The sequence below is a fragment of the Lathamus discolor genome, chromosome 5, assembly GCF_037157495.1.
Source record: "Lathamus discolor isolate bLatDis1 chromosome 5, bLatDis1.hap1, whole genome shotgun sequence".
Taxonomy (NCBI): Eukaryota; Metazoa; Chordata; class Aves; order Psittaciformes; family Psittacidae; genus Lathamus; species Lathamus discolor.
This window is the reverse complement of record NC_088888.1, coordinates 102,358,402-102,379,534: the sequence shown is the minus strand read 5'-3', so window position 1 is coordinate 102,379,534 and position 21,133 is coordinate 102,358,402. Positions and strand designations below refer to the sequence as shown.

Genomic DNA, 21,133 nt, shown 5'->3' with positions numbered 1-21,133 from the left:
TCGCCAGACCCCACGCTGCACGCTCATTCTCCAGTGCGGCTTCTCTAGGAGTAGTGCCAACTTGATTTGACTTGGCAACAAACCAGTATTTTAGAAGAAGAGGAAAAGTTGTGTTAAACAGCTGAAACAATTCTCTGGGGTCAGCACTGGCTGTCAGGTCTTGCTTTCATTCTGAGAGAGATTTTATGTGGATGTAACATAGGCCAGTAGATGTGGGAATCTGAGCATTCTTGCTCTGGGTGATGCTGAGCAAGGCTGTGCTGAGGATGGTTTGGCGGTGTGCAGTAGAATGAGTCTCCGTGATCATCATCAGTCATAACTAAGTCATCCAATTAAAAATTGCTTCTGCAAGCTCAACTCTCCCCTGCTCCATTAAGGAAGCACCAGTGACAGGTTTGAGTTGAGTGCACTGAAGTCCTAAACTAAAGTCTGGCCAAAGGCAAGGGGGAAGTAGGTCTTATTTTCACTCTACTCTTAATCCTCACCCATATCCTTGGAGTTCTTGCTTTGGCAACAAAACTGATTGTGAACAGGCACATCTCTGCTAAAACCAATAATAGCTATGAATGTGTTGCCCTGAATCTCTATGCTGCTATTTATTAGGTAACTAAACATTAGATTAGATATCTAGCATCTTAACAACTAATGAGCTATATTTATCTAACACAGCTACCCACATTAACTTGGAAAATGTTGAGACTGGTCTAGACTGTCTTTGCTGTATTGTTTAATTTCATTACAGCTAAGTTCAGCACCTCACGTAGCAGAAATTGATTTCATGTGGTGAAAAGCAGTTGTTAGTCTCCTGAGACTGAGCAATACAAATACAGGCTTGTTTTGTTTCCTGCTTGGTTTCTGGGGTTTTGCAAACCATGAGAAGTTCTGAAGAAGATTTATAGACCTATTTTCTGTCCTTCACTTTGCTTTAACCTGGAAATAAGCTGAAATTATTGTAAAATCATTTATTTTCAAGAATTGAAGCTGTGAATGGAATGACAAATGTTAAAAGACATGCTGATAAATCACTGGAGATGGAAGTGCTTGAGTAAAACAATACGGAAATGGTAGTAAATATTTACAAGAGAAAACTGACCTGCTCAGTCCAACACGCAGTAATGTAAATATGCTCAATGTAACATCCTCTTTCACTTGTTGCTGCATCCTGTACGCCACTGTATTTCTAGCATTCTGTGTTTTATGTGTGTTATATTTACCCTTAGTTAGACTTGCAATGTAGACAGCCCTCTCCTTCATGAGGTTGAGCTCCTGTGTAATAAATGAAAAGGAAAGACAGCTTATGCTAAAAATAGAAACTAAGTTTAAAAAACGTGTTTTGGCCTTAGGCTTTTATTTAGAGTTTCAGAAAACAGAACAAGCTCTTTGTTTTCCATTAGTTGTGGAAAGCATAATAAGCAAAACATTATTTCTCATCTAATTTTACATTCCTTGATTGTGTTTTAATAAACCTCTCTTTCATTTAGAGTAAACTACTCTAAATGGTGCTCAGGTATGACTGTTAGTAGCTTTAATGGAAATACTAGTTTAATTGAAGAACTTCTTTGTTGTGACCTTTGTGTTAATAATCTAAGCTCAATAAAAAAGCTATCAGGACACATTCTAGAGCAATTATTTTGCTTCAAAAGGTTATATTTCATGCAGATGATCAAAAAAGCAATATAGTGCCAGCCTACTTAGGCTACCAGGTAATACTGTCACTGCCAAAACCCCAATAACTTCGCAGCAGTTCCATTATTAGTTTTTAGTTTTTGAGGTTATTGGCCAATTGCCATCAAACTTCTTACATGTGGATTAAAAGACCAATCAGCCTTCCTAATCTGGTAAACTGTGTTCATAGTCATAGGCAGTAACTCCATGTTTTTCTCCAAGCAGGTACAAAACCAATTACATCTGAAATGGATCTGTGGTGCTTTCTTTTACAGTAGTTTTTCAATGCATTTCCATCTTTTTAATATATGTGCCTTTTCAGAATGTCTGCCTTATGGATAATTTCTTCCACATCTGTTTTTCACATAGGGAACTGATGCAGAGGACATCAAAAGAAACCAAGTGGGAAGTTAAACACCTAATACTGGGTGGCCTGGTTAGGGCACCACTTCTGTTATCTGTTGTTATTTTGTTGTTATTTTGTTATTCCTCAAATTGCATGATTACCTAGAACCATGAAGCTCTATGTTGGTCTTATTTATTCTTTTATGGCTGGACTGACAATAAAAACCTGCCTAAGTAAGAGTAGTTTATGTAATTGCTGGTGCTCTATGTTGACACTTATGCATTTCATGTTTTTCCTTGCTCCATGGGACTTTTTTGTGCATCTTTATTTTAAAAGAGAAGATTTTGGATATCTGAAGGTTCTTAGTGCATGATAACATATGTGACAGTTTGTCTTGAGTGAAGGGACTTTTATTCCTAGGCAGTTTTGCTGTTGCAGGTTCTGATCTCACAATGATTTAATCTGGATTGATTTAAGCTGATTCAATGCCATGAGTTTGGTCTTGTTCTAAATGAAGGGGATCCAATGCTAGATGATGTGCAGTGAAGCTTTATGTGTATCCGTATCCTTCCCTGGCTCCCCAGCTACACAAAAGTCGTCACATCCTGTTTGTGTGATTCATCAGTCTGTGTTTACCAGTGATAATTAAAATGAAATTTTAAGATCAGTGGGTTGGTTTATGTGTTTAATTAATATGTTTATTTATTTAAGAGTTTTCAAAAAAACTATGGGGAAAAAAAAAAACATAGTTGAAATTTCTGAGTTTCTTTCGTTAAAACAAAGCACTTTTTTCTTCTATGTTTCAGACACAGATATTAAGGAGCTAGAGGATGTTTTTGGACTTAACGGACAAGTAGAGCATAAGCTGAACTTCCTCAAAAAGAATGTATCTAAAGATATAAAGCTGATACTGATTGCTCATTCTATTGGTTGCTACATTACACTGGAGATGATGAAGCGAGCATCAGAACTTCAGGTACATTCATCTTATAAAATGGAGTTACATTATTAGCAAAGCAGTGCATGTGCTTAGCCTGTGGAAGCTCTATTCCGCTATACACAAAATTTCAAATAAATCAAATAAAAACATTAATGACTAATCCAAATAACATATAATAATGTAGCTGGATGTAAAATAAAGTCCTGACTCTGAATTTGGACCTTTAAGTCACGGAATTATAGAATGGTTTGAGTTGGAAGAGACCTTAAAGATCATCTAGTTCCAACACCCTGCCACAGGCAGGGACAACTTCCACTAGACCAAGTTGCTCAAAGCCCTGTCCAGCCTGGCACTGAACACTGCCAGGGATGGGACAGCCACAGCCTCTCTGGGCAACCTGTGCCAGTGCCTCAGCACTCTCAAAGTAAAGAATTTTTTCCTAATATCTAACTTAAGCCTACTCTCTTCTACTTTTTTCTTTTGAAATGCTGTTTATTATAAATAATAATGGTGGTATATGTTGTATTTAGGAAATTCCTGTTGAATTCTCATCATTTTATAAATGGGAGGGTTCTTAATGACTTGTTTGCCTCAGTCTTCACTGGTAAATTCTCTGACCACACCAACCAAGTCTTGGAAGGCAGACGCAGGGACTGTGAGAAAGAAGACCTTAGGCCCACTGTAGAAGAGGATGTGGTTCACGACCATTTTAAGAACCTGAATGTGCACAAGTCCATGGGACCTGATGAAATCCATCCGCGGGTCCTGAAGGAGCTGGTGAATGAAGTTGCTAAGCCACTGGCCATCATATTTGAAAAATCATGGCAGTCAGGTGAAGTTCCCAACAAATGTTAAAAGGGAATTAAACCCCAATTTTCAAGAAGGGGAAAATGGAAGACCCAGGGAATTACAGACCAGTCAGTCTCACCTCTGTGCCTGGCAAAATCTTGGAGCACATTCTCCTGGACAGCATGCTAAGGCACCTGAAAAACAACAAGGTGCTTGGTGACAGCCAGCATGGCTTCACTAAGGGGAAATTCTGCCTGACCAATTTGGTGGCCTTCTATGATGGGGCTATGGAATGGATGGACAGGGGCAGAGCAGTTGATGTCATCCATCTGGACTTGTGCAAAGCGTTCGACACTGTCCCACACGACATCCTTGTCTCTAAATTGGAGAGACACCAATTTGATAGATGGACCACTTGGTGGATAAAGAACTGGCTGGATGGCCGCACACAAAGAGTTGTGGTCAATGGCTCAGTGTCCAGCTGGAGACCGGTAACGAGTGGTGTCCCTCAGGGATCGGTGTTGGGACCTGTCTTGTTCAACATCTTTGCCGCTGACATGGACAGTGGGATTGAGTGCGCCCTCAGCAAGTCTTCTGAGGACTCCAGGATGTGTGGTTCAGTTGATACACTGGAGGGAAGGAATGCCATCCAGAGGGACCTTGACAGGCTTCTGAGGTTGGCTGATGCCAACCTCATGAAGTTCAACCATGCCAAGTGCAAGGTCCTACACTTGGGTCTGAGCAATCCCAGGCACAGCTACAGGTTGGGCAAAGAAGAGATTCAGAGCGGCCCTGCAGAGAAGGACTTGGGGGTGTTGGTCGATCAGAAACTTAACATGAGCCAGCTTCAGTGTGTGCTCGCAGCCCAGAAAGCCAACCGTATCCTGGGCTGCATCAAAAGGAGCGTGACCAGCAGGTCGAAGGAGGTGATCTTGCCCCTCTACTCTGCTTTCCTGAGACCTCACTTGGAGTATTGTGTGCAGTTCTGGTGTCCTCAACATAAGAAGGACATGGAACTGTTGGAACAAGTCCAGAGGAGGGCCACGAGGATGATCAGGGGACTGGAGCACCTCCTGTATGAAGACAGACTGAGAAAGTTGGGGCTGTTCAGAAGGAGAAGAGAAGGCTGTATGGAGACCTCATAGCAGCCTTCCATTATCTGAAGGGGGCTGTAGGATGCTGGGGAGGGACTCTTCCTTAGGGACTGTGGTGGCAGGAGAAGGGGTGACAGGTTCAAACTCAAACAGGGGAAGTTTAGATTGGATATACTGAAGTTCTTTACTGTGAGGGTGGTGAGGCACTGGAATCGGTTGCCCAAGAAGTTGTAAATGCTCCATCCCCAGCGGTTCAAGGCCAGGTTGGACAAAGCCTTGGGTGACATGGTTTAGTGTGAGGTGTCCCTGCCGATGGCAGGGGGGTTGGAACTAGATGATCTTGGGGTCCTTTCCATCCCTAACTATTCTATGATTCTGTGATTCTATAAACAGATCACTAAATGCTTGGCAATTACGTTACTAAACCAAAAATTAAGACTGGTTATGATATTATTACTAGCTTCTTATCTCAAGGCAAGCATATTGCTGTCTGTACATGGGGAAATGTATAGAGAGAATAGTAATACAAATTGTGGTGAGTACTTGTATGAATGAATGAATTTCATTTTAAAATTTTATACATGTGCGTATATCGTTCCTTCTACAACTCGGTTTGTGTAACCTGGTAAGTTTGAGAGGTGTTACTGCATGTTCTTGTGTATCTGAACATTTTTCTTTGTCACTCTGTAGCAGTAAGAAGGCTGATGCAGGGCACTGTCCTTGCACCTCTAGAAATGGCCAACTGTTAGTGCTCAGTAATAACTCGCTCTGCTAGCAGATGATGAATGAAGAATACTGAATTTTTATTCTTAAACATTCACTCTTGCTAAATCATTGACTCTTCCTTTACATTATAAAATCTTCAGTGTAAGGAAGTGCAATGTTATTGTAAGGTCTCTGTTTAATATAGACATGAGTAGCTCCTTCCACTTCTTAACCATCTCTGTTGCATGTCTAACTTTTTTTTTTCCTTTAGAGGAAACAGCAACTAAAAACGTGAAACTTGAGGTTAACCCATTTCATTTTCACAGGCATATTTCACTTAATGATTATAAACAAGGGCATTTTTTTGAGAGAACTTTTATTGCTATTTTATCTTTTCAAGAGGGAGTGCTTTAGAAAGTATACACAGTAATTTGTCCAAAAATACCAATTTTTCTTTGGTCAGCATCTGTACAGTCTTTATTACACAAATGATTTTATCTGGTTTCAATTCAGCTATAAATTGTTGAGTGATTTTTTTTTACACCTGGCTCACTGGATGCTGGCAGCTTGCTATCTATCAGTGTTTTGAAAAGTAGGTATCTTTGGGACAATCTCAGACTGCATGGTACACTGTGTGCATGAAGTTAACCTATAACAAGCTACATTTAACATGCATTTAACAATAGAAAATATTTGTGTAAGCCAGAGTGTTGTTCAACCTTTGTCCCTTTGCCAAAAATAAGTTAACTGTTAGGTTTTATAACATATGAAGTGTGATAATAAGAAACTTGTGTTTCCATCTCTCCCTTTATTTTTACTGGAATATTTGATTCCCACAAGATTTTGAGCACATGTGTGTATTTTAGTAGCTAGATCATTTGACTTTATTTTTGTGTAGTTCTTATGTGATACTATTCTATGGCATGAGTTTTGGTTTTGGTCTTAAATTCTCTGCTTTAAGAGCCTTTGGTTGTTTATTATTCTGAGCCAGAGGTTAATGTATTGTATTTATTGAACAAATAGTTCAGTAAACGTTTATATTTGGAGTGTATGTTTGATTTTTGTTACCCAATTTAAACCCCTTTCACAATCTGTCCAAATACAGACTAGATTGTCTCTTATACAATGGTGACAGAACCTGATGCACTTGAGCTAGCATGCGTAAAAAGGAGAAAGTGCTATCTCTTTCTCTCTCCTTCTTTGTTGCTCTTCAGCTTTTGAATGCTGCTAATTTCTTGGGGCCCTTGTGCTCTGCAGGTGAAAGGGTATTGTGGGCTTTTCTTTTTAAATTTCTGTGAAATAATTCTTTCTTATTTAATGAAAATTAAAAATGAATTGGGAATTCCCAGTTTACCCCAGGATAAATTCAGTTTTGGACCCTGTCTATTTTCCTATTGATTATCAGAGAGGCTTCTGTTAATGGTTTCTTCAGGAGACCCCTTAACACAAGCTTAGTCTTATGTTGATGTCTTTAGCTAAGTCTGATTAGTAGAGAAGTGCCACACAGGTTACATTTATATTTATAACTAACTGGGGCTGCTGCATGGATTTGAGTACTGGGCTAGCTATGCAGGGACATTTTTTAACTAGTTAAGAGACTTTTGGCATCTAGCAACTCCCAGGCAACACTGGCATGGTTCTGGGCTTGGCAGAGGCCCAGGACCATTCCCAGTAGTCAGCTTGAATGCAAATGTCCTGTTTTGGGGCAGGGGGGAAATTCATCCATGTGGATGCAGACCATCCCATGCCATCCTGTTCGATGACGGGACCAGGAAATAGTTCCTCGCTAGTCTGTTTGCTGGTATACATCTGACTATGAATGATTCTCAGCTATCGTGGTGGGGCATCAAATCTTAGCAAGATTCATCTCTTCATGGGAAGTGGAGCATCCAGAGTTTGCCAGACTGCTAAAAAATGTTGACACTGGGAAGGAAAAATGTTAATCAGCCCTATTCTGTGGAGATGGAAAAAGGCAGTAATGTACAGCTTGCTTGATGCTTGGTCTTAACATCATAATCTTCTTTGCTTTTCATTCATGCAGCATAACTGAAAAATGAAGCTGAGTGACAAAATTATTTTCTCAGTTGTTGGAGACTGAGCCTAATTCATAACTACGCTATATCCTTCAAGCATTCTCTTAAAAAATGCAAATCCTTACTTGGAGGATTTCCTTGTGCTTTGTTGGCAACACTACCAAAGACTTCCTAAAACACTCCGTTTTATCATTAATTTAATCGAAAGATTGACACAATTCATTGCTATGAATGAATTTCAGTGAAATTAAATCAGTTACAGCATTGCTCTTTCATTGGCTTGCTCTTTCATTTGCAGTGATGCTTTTGAAATGCCAGCCCCTTTGTGGTAATAAATTAACATTTATTAATGTGGTAATAAATTAACATTTATTATTGAGTGAAACTATCATATAATGAATAATGTATACATTGCTCTTCCTATAAAAGTCGTTGAGGAGAAAGAGTTTAAAACCTCTGATTATGTACCATTTTCTGTATTATATAATTCAAAACCACGCATTGCTACTGCATCACAGTGGTGCAAAAGAATATTGGGTATTGCTAGAACTTGGTTGATGTCATAGATGATAGCTAACAAAGCAAAAACTGGAATAGTTACATGTGAAAATGTTCATACCTAGGAAACCCTGTCGCATTATTTCTGTGCACACATTTCACAGAATCACAGAATCCCAAGGGTTGGAAGGGACCTCAAAAGATCATCTAGTCCAACCCCCCTGCAAGAGCAGGGTAACCTACAGTACATCACACAGGAACTTGTCCAGGCGGGCCTTGAATATCTCCAGTGTAGGAGACTCCACAACCCCCCTGGGCAACCTGTTCCAGTGCTCTGTCACCCTTACAGTAAAGAAGTTCTTCCTGATGTTAACGTGGAACTTCCTATGCTCCAGTTTACACCCATTGCCCCTTGTCCTATCACTGGATATCACTGAAAAAAGCCTAGCTCCATCATCCCGACACCTACCCTTTACATATTTGTAAACATTGATGAGGTCACCCCTCAGTCTCCTCTTCTCCAAGCTAAAGAGACCCAGCTCCCTCAGCCTCTCCTCATAAGGGAGATGTTCCACTCCCTTAATCATCTTTGTGGCTCTGCGCTGGACTCCTTCAAGCAATTCCCTGTCCTTCTTGAACAGAGGGGCCCAGAACTGGACGCAATATTCCAGATGCGGCCTCACCAAGGCTGAGTAGAGGGGGAGGAGAACCTCTCTTGACCTACTAACCACTCCCTTTCTAATGCACCCTAAGATGCCATTTGCCTTCTTGGCCGCAAGAGCACATTGCTGGCTCATGGTCATCCTCCTATCCACCAGGACCCCCAGGTCCCTTTCCCCTTCGCTACTTTCCAGCAGGTCAACCCCCAACCTGTACTGGTACATGGGGTTGTTCTTCCCCAGATGCAAGACTCTACACTTGCCCTTGTTAAATTTCATCAAGTTTCTCCCCGCCCAACTCTCCAGCCTGTCCAGGTCTCGCTGAATGGCAGCACAGTCCTCTGGTGTGTCAGCCACTCCTCCCAGTTTTGTGTCATCAGCAAACTTGCTGAGGGTGCACTCAGTTCCCTCATCCAGGTCATTGATGAAAATATTAAACAGCACCGGTCCCAGCACCGACCCCTGAGGAACTCCACTAGTCACAGACCTCCTCTTTCCTTCACTGTGTCTTCTTTCAAACAAATCTTTTGGTCTGTAATTTCTTTTGAGGATTCTGATGAGCATAGCAAATAACAGTTCACATTTAATGATTGCACAAGTTTATACAGTCACATAACCATATTTTCATGTTTCTTTTGTTTGTACACAAATTGCATGCAGGTCTTTCACTTGAGGAACTACAACTTGTTCAGGGTCTGGAAATGTAGCTTAGACGTTTCTGCAATGTATCTTATTCTTGCTAAATCAGTACTGACTTTTACCCATGAGGAGGCTGTCCCCTAACTGAGCTTTCTTGAGTTAAGCAAACATTTTTTCATTGCTGACTATTCTAAGTTATTTAGTGATGTGTAAAGTGTTGGTGCTATTCATTCCCTTTTATAAATAAATTAAACACACCTAACAGGAGGTACCAGGCATTTTTTTATAACCTTTTGAATTACTGAAATTGGCTGTACATCCCTGCTGTTGTTTTTCTGCCTGTTTAGCCAGTTTCTAATCCACAGAAAAATGTTTCCTTCATCCATTATTAGTATTGTTAGGGGTCACAGGGATTGAATGAGATCAGTGGGAAGCATTTTGCTGGAGCTTTTTGAATTTAGTTATTTTAGATGATGCTCCTATATGTGCATTGTAGCTTTATTTCTTTATTCTTTTTTTTAAATTTTTCAAAATATTTAGTTTAAAAAGTGGAGCTTTCAGCTATAAAGCATTATTATTGTTATTTCTGAAGTTCAAGAAAGCCAGAAATACATTTTATCGTTCTTTTTGAACTTTAGCTGATAACTGATTAGTCTTTTGTCATTCCAAAGTTTCTATTGTTGCATTGTTAGCAATATGGGGTCTTTTGCTACCTTCAGTGCTCCCCTAAATCACATCTCTGTGACATATGTAGTCATCATTTTGTGGTTTCATACTTGAACCAAAAGGCCATGTTCCATCTGTTGTGAGCAGCTTGCTTGGCCACATTGATGGCCTACAGGTGCACAACAGGATGACAGATGTCACCACTCTGTTAGCTTTTTTTTTTTCTTTTTTCCTGGAAATCTGCTTCCTCCCGCTTACCTGCAGCCCTTCGCAAATCATCTTAGTGAGAGAAGACACCTCTGCACATGGCTCTTCTGACAAAGACATTGATTGGGATATAAAATTTCAGAAACAGTCTTCTCTGCCATCTCTTGGCCAGGGAATTTCTGGTTTTTGGTGTGCGTGAGAAATTACCTACATATATAGAAGTTGTTTGTTTTAAAAGAACCTTTAATAAAACAGTGAAAAATGGCAATAGATAGTTTTCATTGCAGTGTACTTGTATGTGCAACATAAAATGCAATAAGTAATTACTCAGTGAAAAAAATAAATCTCTCAACAATGTCTATCCATAAATACCTTTTTTGCAGTAAGGTAGAACATGAAGTTTAAAACAAATTAGCTATTCCTGAATAAGTCATGTAAAACATTCTAATTATAAGCCAAATGTCTTTTTCTGATATAGCTTAATATATATTCAAAATAACAGTTTTGAATGTATTCTAGATTCATTCTGGACATGAGTATTAATTCACCCGTAAAGTTATTTGAGTATATTTCCATGTGTAGATATTCTTTCCTCAGGCTTTAATTTATGAAGTCTGTTGGGAAACATCAGTCTGTGAGTTACCAAAGCTTTTCTAAAGTTTACTGGCAGAGATAATCCTCTTTTTGAAATACAGTTTCCCAAAGACACAAGCTTCAAGTAGGTGGGTTTTATTTTGCTAGTGTTGACAAATGCATAAGATTCCACCTGCTAAACAAGTGTTTCACATCTTTTTGTGCAACAAGAATAGTTACTTATGGGGAGGGAGGAAAGAGCATGTAAGTTGTTTTTTAATGGTTTGAAATCTCACTTGGACAAATACTAGATTCTGTCACTGCTGCCTTTCTGCCTTGAATCAAGTTGGTTCTTTTGGCTTTGGTTGACACCTAGTTCCTTTCTGTTGAAGTATTTGGGAGCTCCCCCTAATTTTATTAAAAGTAGAATGAGGCCATAAGAGAGAGAAACATGTCAGAATGCCTCTGCTAAGTGATTTCTTGTGATACAGAATTCAGTGCAGTGACCCATGTGTGTTAATAATTCAGTTTCAGTTGTGTTGAAAGCTTGATTATGAATTTGGGAAGCATTTTCATAATGTTAGGAAAGAGAATAGTCACAATGTTTTTAAATACGGCTATTTCAACAAGAAAAAAAATTCTTTAGTCTAGAATTGCTGGAAATCCACAGGGACTATGAGACTGTGAGATTAAAAGAGGGAGATTTTTTTTAACAGTACAGGAACTACTAAGCATGTCTGACCTTTGAGATAATAGCGGAGTCTTTTCAGCAGTATGAATGGATGAGGGAAAGACTGCGTGAAGGCAATAACATTTGTTCAGTTTCTATTTTGCTGAGATTAGAATCTGAGTATGTAATCCAAGACTGTACTAGATCATTACAGAAAACATCTGAAAGGACAATAATTTAGCAGGTTCTGACTTCCTTACTGCATTTTGGAAGTAGAAGAAAAATGAAAATATAAATACATGAGATAAACAGGAATATAAACATTTATTCCCTTTTTGAAAGTTTTATTTAACATAATAGCATCTAATTCAAATGTTGCTTACCTAAATTAAATGTCACAGTAGTTCAAACAAAGTCGGTTTACAGAGCCATTATGTAGGTAAATTAACTTCTGATGATTATAAAGTTTAAAAAAGTTTAGTGAACAAATTTATTTTTTACTACCTTGAATGCTCTCTTGCGAAAGTAAGCTTGTATTGAAAAGTACAGTGAGGCTGCGTAAAACAGCAGAATAGCCAGAACAGTTCTGGAGAGAGATGATGTCTTCTCTCATATAGAGGATTATACGCTGTATACCTGTGTCCAAAGTGCAGCATAAACAACAGCACAGTGGAAGAGTGAATAAATGTCCTTGGGTTGTGCAGCCTTGTTTTGATTTGTCCTTGCTAAGACCTGTTTGCTCTTGGTGCCTTAATGGATTGCAGTGGTGGATGGAATATGAATATGCAGTTATGTCTAGCAGAAACAGAATGGAGAAACACTATGTTTATATTAATTTAATGTTACTTTCAGGCTTAAATGATAAAGTGCATAAAACTTAAAATGGGTAAAAGACAATAACACAGACCCAGTGACAATATCTGCAAAATTATTATGCAAGGAAAAAATAGATGGCTATACGTAGAAGACCTCACAAGGGAATTGGTACACATTTTAAAGAAACGTGTATCTTGTGAAGAGAGCTGTGAATTTCTAGGTCATGATACAGAACTAAACTGGGTCTGATGTATTTTTCATCTTCAGTTCATGCAACCGGATAGATGAGCTACATACTGAAAAACCAAAGCAAACAGCAGTGGGCTGATACACACGCACATTCATCCCCTGTAAGTGTTGCAGAAGCAAGAAAAGACAGACTCTTAACATGGTTTTGCATAGATTTAATCATGAGTTCAGCTGCCTTCAGTGAGATGTGTGTTCATTTAACTTCATAGATGTTTTAAGTTGGTCATTGAATTGGACTATTTCTATAATATATATAATATATATAATATATATAATATATATAATATATATAATATATATAATATATATAATATATATAATATATATAATATATATAATATATATAATATATATAATATATATAATATATATAATATATATAATATATATAATATATATTTGTGGGAGTTCTTTCTATCAAGTTCTAATAGATAGCAAGTCCTTGTGAGAATATACAAGGAAGCACAGATGGTCTAAGCCAGCAGTTAGACCAAAATTTGGTTTAGTTGACAGTATATACATTGCAGAGTCTGCATAATCCAGTTTGCAACAGATGACAAAGTTCTGATGAGTGTGTTCTCTTAGTGACGCTTCAGGCAATGTCAGTAAATGTAGTGGAATAGGCAGTAAAGAAGGAAATATGAACTTGGTGCACATGAAACATTATGCAGCTCTCTTACATGGAAAAAGCAAGAAGTAAGGCAGATGATTTATTAAACCTGACCAAACAAAATAAGTAAGATACTGTATCTTTGAAGCATCAAGGGAGTTTCTGCAATGAGTCGTGGAGAGATTTTTTTAAATATTTTTTTTAAGGAAAAAAAGAAAACAATGTTCATATGAAAACCTAAGACAAAACCTTTTCTTGTTGGGGTGGGAGGCTGCAAAGCGAAGAGCAATAGTGGGTAAGTTAATGGCAAAAAAAGATTTGTTAGAGAGATACTGACTTTTGACTGAGACTCATAAAAGGCCACCAGCCTGAATTTAAAAGCTCAACAAAACTTCAGAATGCCATCAGTGAAAGGCTGTTAACTGTGGAATGGTGTTCAGAGTGTCAGCTCACTCAAGAGACCATTATTTTCACTGGCTTGATGACAGACTGTAATCCTAATGGTCCCAGTTATATTCTTTTCTACCTCTTCCCACCAAAAACAAACCTGGAAAAAAAAAAAGGCCTTAAAAAATGTAAACTGTAAGAAAATGCAGATGGGATTTTTTGTATAACCCTCAGTGGCCTTTGTGAACAGAAACAGGCACTGTCTGGATTGCCATGTGCTGCATAAGTCTGCCTGAAATTACTTTTCTCTTCACAAAAAGCTCACCTTGTAATAGAGGGGAAAACAGAACGTGAAATATCTTAAAGGTATAAAAAGAAAATTAGGAAACTTAAAATGTCATGAGAAATAAAATGTTGAAGGTGATGCATGCATCTTCAGATGTAAAATGCCTAGGGGAATTTTTTTTGTCTTTTGCTTTCACCAGGGAGAGGAATGGATCTTTCTCCATATTAAGAATATAATTTTTGTCACGGAAAATTAGCTTCAAGCCAGAGTGGCATGAGCTAGCAATTATCAGCAAATAACTAAACCTATCAGGCACTGAAACGTGATCTACAACGTGAGAATAGTCTTCAGTCATGCTGTGAGGACACCTGACCTTTATAGCTTATGTCTGCCTGCTTTCTTGTTTTATGCAGAGAAATTAGCTTTTAATCAGACATTATGTAGTCTGTTAGACATGGTGCCATCTTCTGATTGTTTTGAAAATAACTCATGATTCAAAAAACCTGTACATGAGACCCTCAGTGACATGGTTTAGTGGTGGACATGGAAGTCCTGGGGTAAAGGTTGGACGTGGTGATCTTAAAGGTCTTTTCCAACCTAACTGATTCTATGAGGAAAAACTAATTCTCAAGACTTTCTGTGAAAAGTCATATATGTTCATAATGTTCACTGAAACTTCAACTTCTGTCACCTTGTTTAACATTTTTGGTTTACTGCTTAGTTGAATATAGAAACAATATGAACACCAAGATTTTGATCTGTGATGATTAAAAGTAGGAAACATAAGAACAATAATTTTGATTTTGGGATACCTGATTTTTTTTAATAACATTGTGTTTATTTCACTGCTAATGAAACATCTGATTTCTTTTCAGATGTATGTAGTCCGAATTCAAATAAATCTATAAAAATTGTTTTTCCTAGGAAGTTAAAAGGCATTGAAATAGCCAAATGTACAAACAGAAAAGGAAGAAAAATAAACTGAAAAGTAGAATCTGTGATCATTCATCAAGAATCCAAAGTAAAACATGAGAATGAAGAGGAAATGAAGGACTAAAAATAAAAAGATGGCTAGAATGGTAAATGGCAGAATAACAGGATTTATTAAGTACTGTTGATTTTTACAGATTTGGTTATAAAATCTTGTTATTTTGAATCTCCAAAAATTTGGATTAATATTGTAATAACTAAGTAAATGATTCTATAAAAATGAAGGAATCATAAACATAAGAAGTGAATTTCAAAAACAATTAGGATTTATAGCATATGTTTTCAAAAGAGCTCAACACCCTTCTGAAAGCCAGATTTACCAAAGAACTTTTTATGCTGGGTGGTGAGATCTTTTGAAATTGTGTGTGCAGATGTGTATACTGTTGTGGTTTAAGCCCAGCTGGCAACCCAGAACCACGCAGCCACTCGCTCACTGCCCCCCTCTCTTCCCCCCACTCACAGAGAGATGGGGAGGAGAATCGAAAGAATGTAACTCGCATGGGTTGAGGTAAGAACAGTCCAGTAACTAAGGTGTAACACAAATCACTACTGCTAACGCCAATAATAATAATGATAAGGGAAATAACAAGGGAAGAGAATACAACCGCTCACCACCTGCCAACCAATACCCAGCCTGACTGAGCAGTAACCTAACCCTTCTGGGTAACTGTCCCCAGTTTATATACTGGGCATGACGTGCTGTGGTATGGAATACCCCTTTGGCTACTTTGGGTCAGGTGTCCTGTCTCTGCTTCCTTCTGGCTTCCCCTCCTCCCTGGCAGAGCATGAGACTCACAAAGTCCTTGGTCACAGTAAACATTACTGAGCACCAACTAAAAACATCGGTGTTACCAGCGCTGTTCGCAAGCTGAAAGTCAAAACCACAGCACTGCACCAGCTACTAAGACGGAGAAAAATGACTGCTACTGCTGAACCCAGGTCATATGCATAGCACTTGAAACTCAGAGACTCATCTCTTCGCAGAGCTGAACCAAACGACTGAAATTCAGTATGAAGATGTCACACACACAATGAATTTGGTTTGTTTTTTTACTGCAGTTAATATGCTTTTACAGAAGACAGCAGAGCCAGAAATCAGCAGTTTTCAGGCTATTTTAAAATTGAGTAGAGAAAAGGAGAAAGCAGTCAATTAGGGCACTGGATAATTGGTCATGAAAAGCACATGTAGAGGGACATTGTGGAGTTTTTGAACATAGACTTTGCAAACATGTAGTTGAACTTTGAGTATGGCTATCACTTTAGTAGCTGGTATCTGTTCATAGAAGCTGTATATAGAAATGTAATTTCTCTTGCAAGCCTGAGCACTCAACAAAGTATTTGAACTGCTTCATGAGCTCTTTTTTCTCATCAGGTCTTGCCTCTCATTGTATGTGGCACAGTAAAACAAGGAATGAGGAAGAGCTTTGCTTGGATCTTTCAATTAGAAGAGGTTACTTAGAAAGGACAGTGTTGTAATTAAAACTATTTCCTACTCTACCTTATTTTTAATTTGTTCATTCCCTGTGGTTTACAGTGAAGTCTAGAGATCCTTGCTTTAGAGGCTTGAGTGGAAGAATGCATTCCTCTGTATTAAATTCTGCACTGGGAGTGGTATGTCCTGTTTGAAGAGTTCACTGCAGGAGTGAATCAGAAAAAGAGACAAACATTATGCAAATCAATTATATGATCTCTGAGCGTAGACTGCACATTCACTGCATTTAGGGCATTTTAATACACTAGTGAATTAGGTGCAGATAAATGATGGAGAACTCCCTCCCCTTCTTCCACCCTCCTCTCCACTCTCCCACCCCCATCTTTTTAGTATTTCTTTGATTACTAATAATTTTAGGGGAGTTTTTGCCAATGCTGCAATGGGTCTTTTCAGATACCTGATGATGTGTTGAGTGACTGCAAACCTGTGATTAGAGAATAAATCAAGCCCTTTGTGCTGTTATGACCGAGGTTATATTCAATATTAAATGTAATAGAAGGCCACTTCCTTTTCAATTTGTTTAAATGTATAAATATTTGATATGCTTGGTTTCTGTTGTTTGGATACAAGACTACCTAACTGGAACATTTTGGGAAAAAAATTATTGGAGTTTGCCCTTTCATGTGGAATTCAGTGTTAAATATACATTCAACTGGAAGTCCAGGAACCACAAATGTATTTAATAAACTTGTTACCTTTGGAGTCCTGTAAGAAAGTTCAATTAAATATACTTTTAATAACTTTGTTAAAACATTTTTAGTTGCTGGAAAATTTTAAGAACATTACACTCCATTTCAAATTCTATAACAAAGCATAATTCTGTGTAAGGAGTAGAATGCACTGAGTCCTAATTGTTCTTGAAAATATTAAATTTCTGTTCCTGTGTTTTAAAACAGCAGTATAACTACTTTGTTTTACTGAAATGAAAGGTAGAAACCCCAGATCTCAATAAATGTAATTTGAATTGTGACCTTTAATGGCAGCTGGCAGAGTTCAGACTTTTTATCTGGCATTTGCAATTGAAAGGTATTCTCCAGATTCTTGTTCTCAGTTGCACTGAAACCTTTACTACCTGATGACCAGTTTTATTTGTGTGATAAATTAGATATGGTAATTTTGCTCTTTTAGCAGATTCCTGCATTTATTCCATTTGTCATAATAAGGCTAGGAGCAGTCTGTAGTGTTGCAAAGGAAGGAATTTTGTATTTTCCCCTTATTACTTAAAATGCTTACAGTTCTGGAAAAGTCAGTGCAAGGTTATATAAAGGAGCTGACTGAGAGAATTCCTTACTTCCTCCTCTCTCTTCTTCTCTTTTTCTGGTAACTTGACAAGATTTTGGGATATGATTTTTATCTTGAATCTCAGATATTCCTTCTGTTGGCTTTGTGTTCCATTTCTTCTCAGTGTATACTTCCTGACTCACCCATTCTTCTGTTCTTCATTGATATCACAAGTCAGGACTTGCTCTGCTTTTGTTCCTCCAAAGTCTGCCATTAAATATGCCACTTTAAATGGTTAAAATGGTAGTGGACTGAACTTCTTCCTACATTAAATGTCAGCTCAGCTTTCCTTATCTGTCTGCTAATCCTTCTAGACAAGTAGGGCTACAGCCTTGGGTTGACTGGATGCCGTTTTGGTCTGACTCACCAGTGAGTGGTGAAATAGACCCCTTCCAAATGTCTTAAGTGCAGTACTTAAAAGTAGGAGTCCAAGGATCTTGGGGCATTGGTGTAAAATCAAGCCTTCATCAGTAAAATGAAGTTATAATTGTAAGGCTGTTTTCTTATTCACCTCATTCAGCCACTTTTCCTTAGACTGAACGGATTATCATTGAGATGTATTAGTTGGTATGGCTGTACATTTATGACTGTGAAAGCAGTTGGTTCAAGGCAATTCTCAATACTTTCTTTTTGTTGAGCCATCTCTCCACTTAAATGGCATATTACTGTTTCATCTCTTAAGTGGTAGGTATTCCAGATCATGTCTACAAGGATCACATTTACCAGTCTGTGTACCATAAGGGCACCTGCAGATGCAATGCAATGATCTCATGGGAGTGCTACACTAAAAAAAAATCCCACCCTGTACTTCCAAAATGAAAATGGAAAGAATTTCTCCTGGAAAGTGGCAGCTGCATTCTGACATTAATGTAATGGGAGCAACTGAAAGCTTTATGGTGTGTAACTGTGACACTGCATTCCAACATAAGCTTCTCTCTGCCCTTCTTCCAACCAATAAACTATTCTTCCTCTCTTTTCGCTCTCACCCCTCCTAATCTTCTTCTGTTTATATGTTTTAATCATAATAGCAACAAATCCATCCCTACCGGTATTATCACACCATTGCAAATTTTGGCGGTCTCCTTTGGCACTTCCCTTGTGGATGGAATGATATTGCCCCCTTTGATGGGCCTTAATACTCTATGTAAAATACTGCTCTGTCAATGAATATTTTCTCTATTAAACTATTTTCAGTCCAACAATAAGATACAGATCTTTTGGAGAACAGTTTTCTCATCATTACCTTAACCCATAAAAAAGCTTGCTTTCCCTCTTTCCCTCTTCCTTTCGTCTTTTTCTCCTTTCTGTCTTCCTTTCTTCTCTCCTTTCTTTATCCAAACATTTTGGGCAAGTCTTCAGTTACCCAAATATTTGTAGTACAGAGTAATTTGCATTTCAGCCCCGTGAGACTTGTAAATGTAATGAACGGTCTGTGCGTTTTAATATTTTTTATATTTTTAATAATTCACAAATAGTTCAGTATGTAGAGCTGACCTGTTGAGAAATCGTTTGTAGTGTCTGTAGAGAACACTTCTGAGCTCTAGACATTTGTATGCTTAGCATAATTCTGGGCTTCATCTGGAAATATTCAAGGAGTACTTCTTACTGGAAAATATCTCAAGTAATGTGAAACAAAAGATAGTTCTTTCCTGTGCTATGACCCACTTATAAGGTGAGGTGTGGATGGTCCCCCTCCTGTTGCCATTAAACAGGCTTCAGCATCGAAGTCGGGTACTGAGGAAGATAACTGACAACCATTTGGAAGGTGTGATTGAAAGCGTATTGATTTCAAAGTTATTTGCCAAAGGTCGCCCTTTACTTCTCAATCCAAGAGGCTATTCTGTAACTACCATGATAAGTGTTTTACAGTAGCTACGGTCTTCATCTGTCTATTCAAGAACAAATAAGAGAATCTTGATGTCTAGAGCTGGGAATATTGTGTCTTTGGTGAGTCCTACATGGGCTGTAGGCTGTCATTTAATAATTGAAAAAAAAAATAAATCCTTTAATCAGAATTTATTCTTGGGGCAGAATTAAGGCCTGTTATATTGATGGAAATTTTGCCACTAGTTTCAGCAAGAGCAAGGTCACACACCCATTCCACAGTAGGTGGAATCATACAGAATCAGAAGCATTCCATAGGATACCAGACACCCTGCAGTCTCATTAGGGCTCTGTCTTTTTGGTTACTCTGCTTGTGACCACTGTTGTCAAAGATGATTTCTTAGCTTCAGCTTAGCAGCTGAAGCTAGATGCTGCCAAGATTTCCATGTGTTTTACTTTCTTGCTACCGAAAGATTTATCCTGAGTTATTTTCATCCAGTTTTACTTCTTCTGTAATTAAACTCTGCAGAGAAAGTTTTAATATACTCCTAATAATATTACACAAAGTGAATACTGTAGAAGCTTGATTGCACTTCACGTTTTAGAAAGATTCTTCATATGGCTGGTCCAAAGAGTTAGGACACAGAATTCCAACATACAAGGCTCAAAATAAAATTTATGCTAAGTCAGTGGAAAGTTGCCTTAAAGCAGACATAAATTCAGTCACACCTCACTTTGGTGCAAATGACACTCAGGTCTACATACCGAAAGATGTAATCATTGTGCCCAGCACTGTGTTTTTCGTTACACTGAAGACTACCGTTTAAAATGCATTTTAAAAAATTCTAGTCCTTGAATTTTGTTTCCATCCAGGTGGAACTGCCAGGAAGCACTGGAGGCTTGGGGCATTAAAGATGTACTTCAAATAAAACTGGATAATGTATGTTAAATAAGGAAGGTGCCAGGACATGGAAAACCCTTGTAATCGCTGTATAGCATTTTAAACAGATGAGTATATTGTCTGCTATTTATATCATCATGTAGAAGAAAACAGTAAAAAAGTAAACCCAAGTTTTCAATTTTAACACAGTGGGTCAAATTCAGATGTTGAAGGAGGTGTAGTTTGTATGATAATATTAGATATGTTGAATGTAAGAAACTGTAAGTGACTGTGAGTGATAAATGGACAGACTGGAAAAAAGTTGATTTTTAAAATAGTGTGAGCGTGTATATTAACTTTTATTTTCAAAGCATCCTACTAATTGCTTTTTTCTGCTAAATTCTTGTCTTCTTTTTACCACACAGTATAAACAAAGCTGTGCTAGATACAGATCTGCGTTAAGGAGACTATGCTGCTGACAAAAATTGGGCATAGTTCTGTTGGTTTACTCAAGGGGGTCCTGACATTTTCTATCAGCTGGGAACTTGGGTTTTTCTGTTTCCTGGCATTGAATAGCATCAGCTAAAAGTTAACATCTACTTACGTCTTAAGCTATTCCTGTCTTCTTTTTCCAGGATAGTTTGTAGAAGCACAGCAAAGGATGGCTGCCTGCAAGGTGCTTCAGTATATTAATTTTGCTTCTGCATTTCATTAGCAAGGAGTAGTGTGGCTATTTGTAGCTAGTGTATGTGCTACAGCTGAAAGAATACCTTCAACTATCTTGTCCCAGAAATGGAGGCATACCTTGGGCAAAGAATATACCAGGGGCGGAGT

At 38.1% G+C, this 21,133-nt stretch overlaps 1 protein-coding gene across 5 annotated transcripts in view; it reads left to right on the top strand.

The window, feature by feature from the left end:
* Positions 1-21,133, top strand: part of LDAH (lipid droplet associated hydrolase) — a 130,424-nt gene that overhangs the window by 52,406 nt on the left and 56,885 nt on the right. For all 5 annotated transcript variants that reach the window (XM_065681719.1, XM_065681718.1, XM_065681715.1 and 2 more), the window contains one exon: positions 2,818-2,987. In XM_065681719.1, coding sequence (XP_065537791.1) covers positions 2,818-2,987 — 170 coding nt within the window. The remainder of the gene's footprint in view (positions 1-2,817; positions 2,988-21,133) is intronic.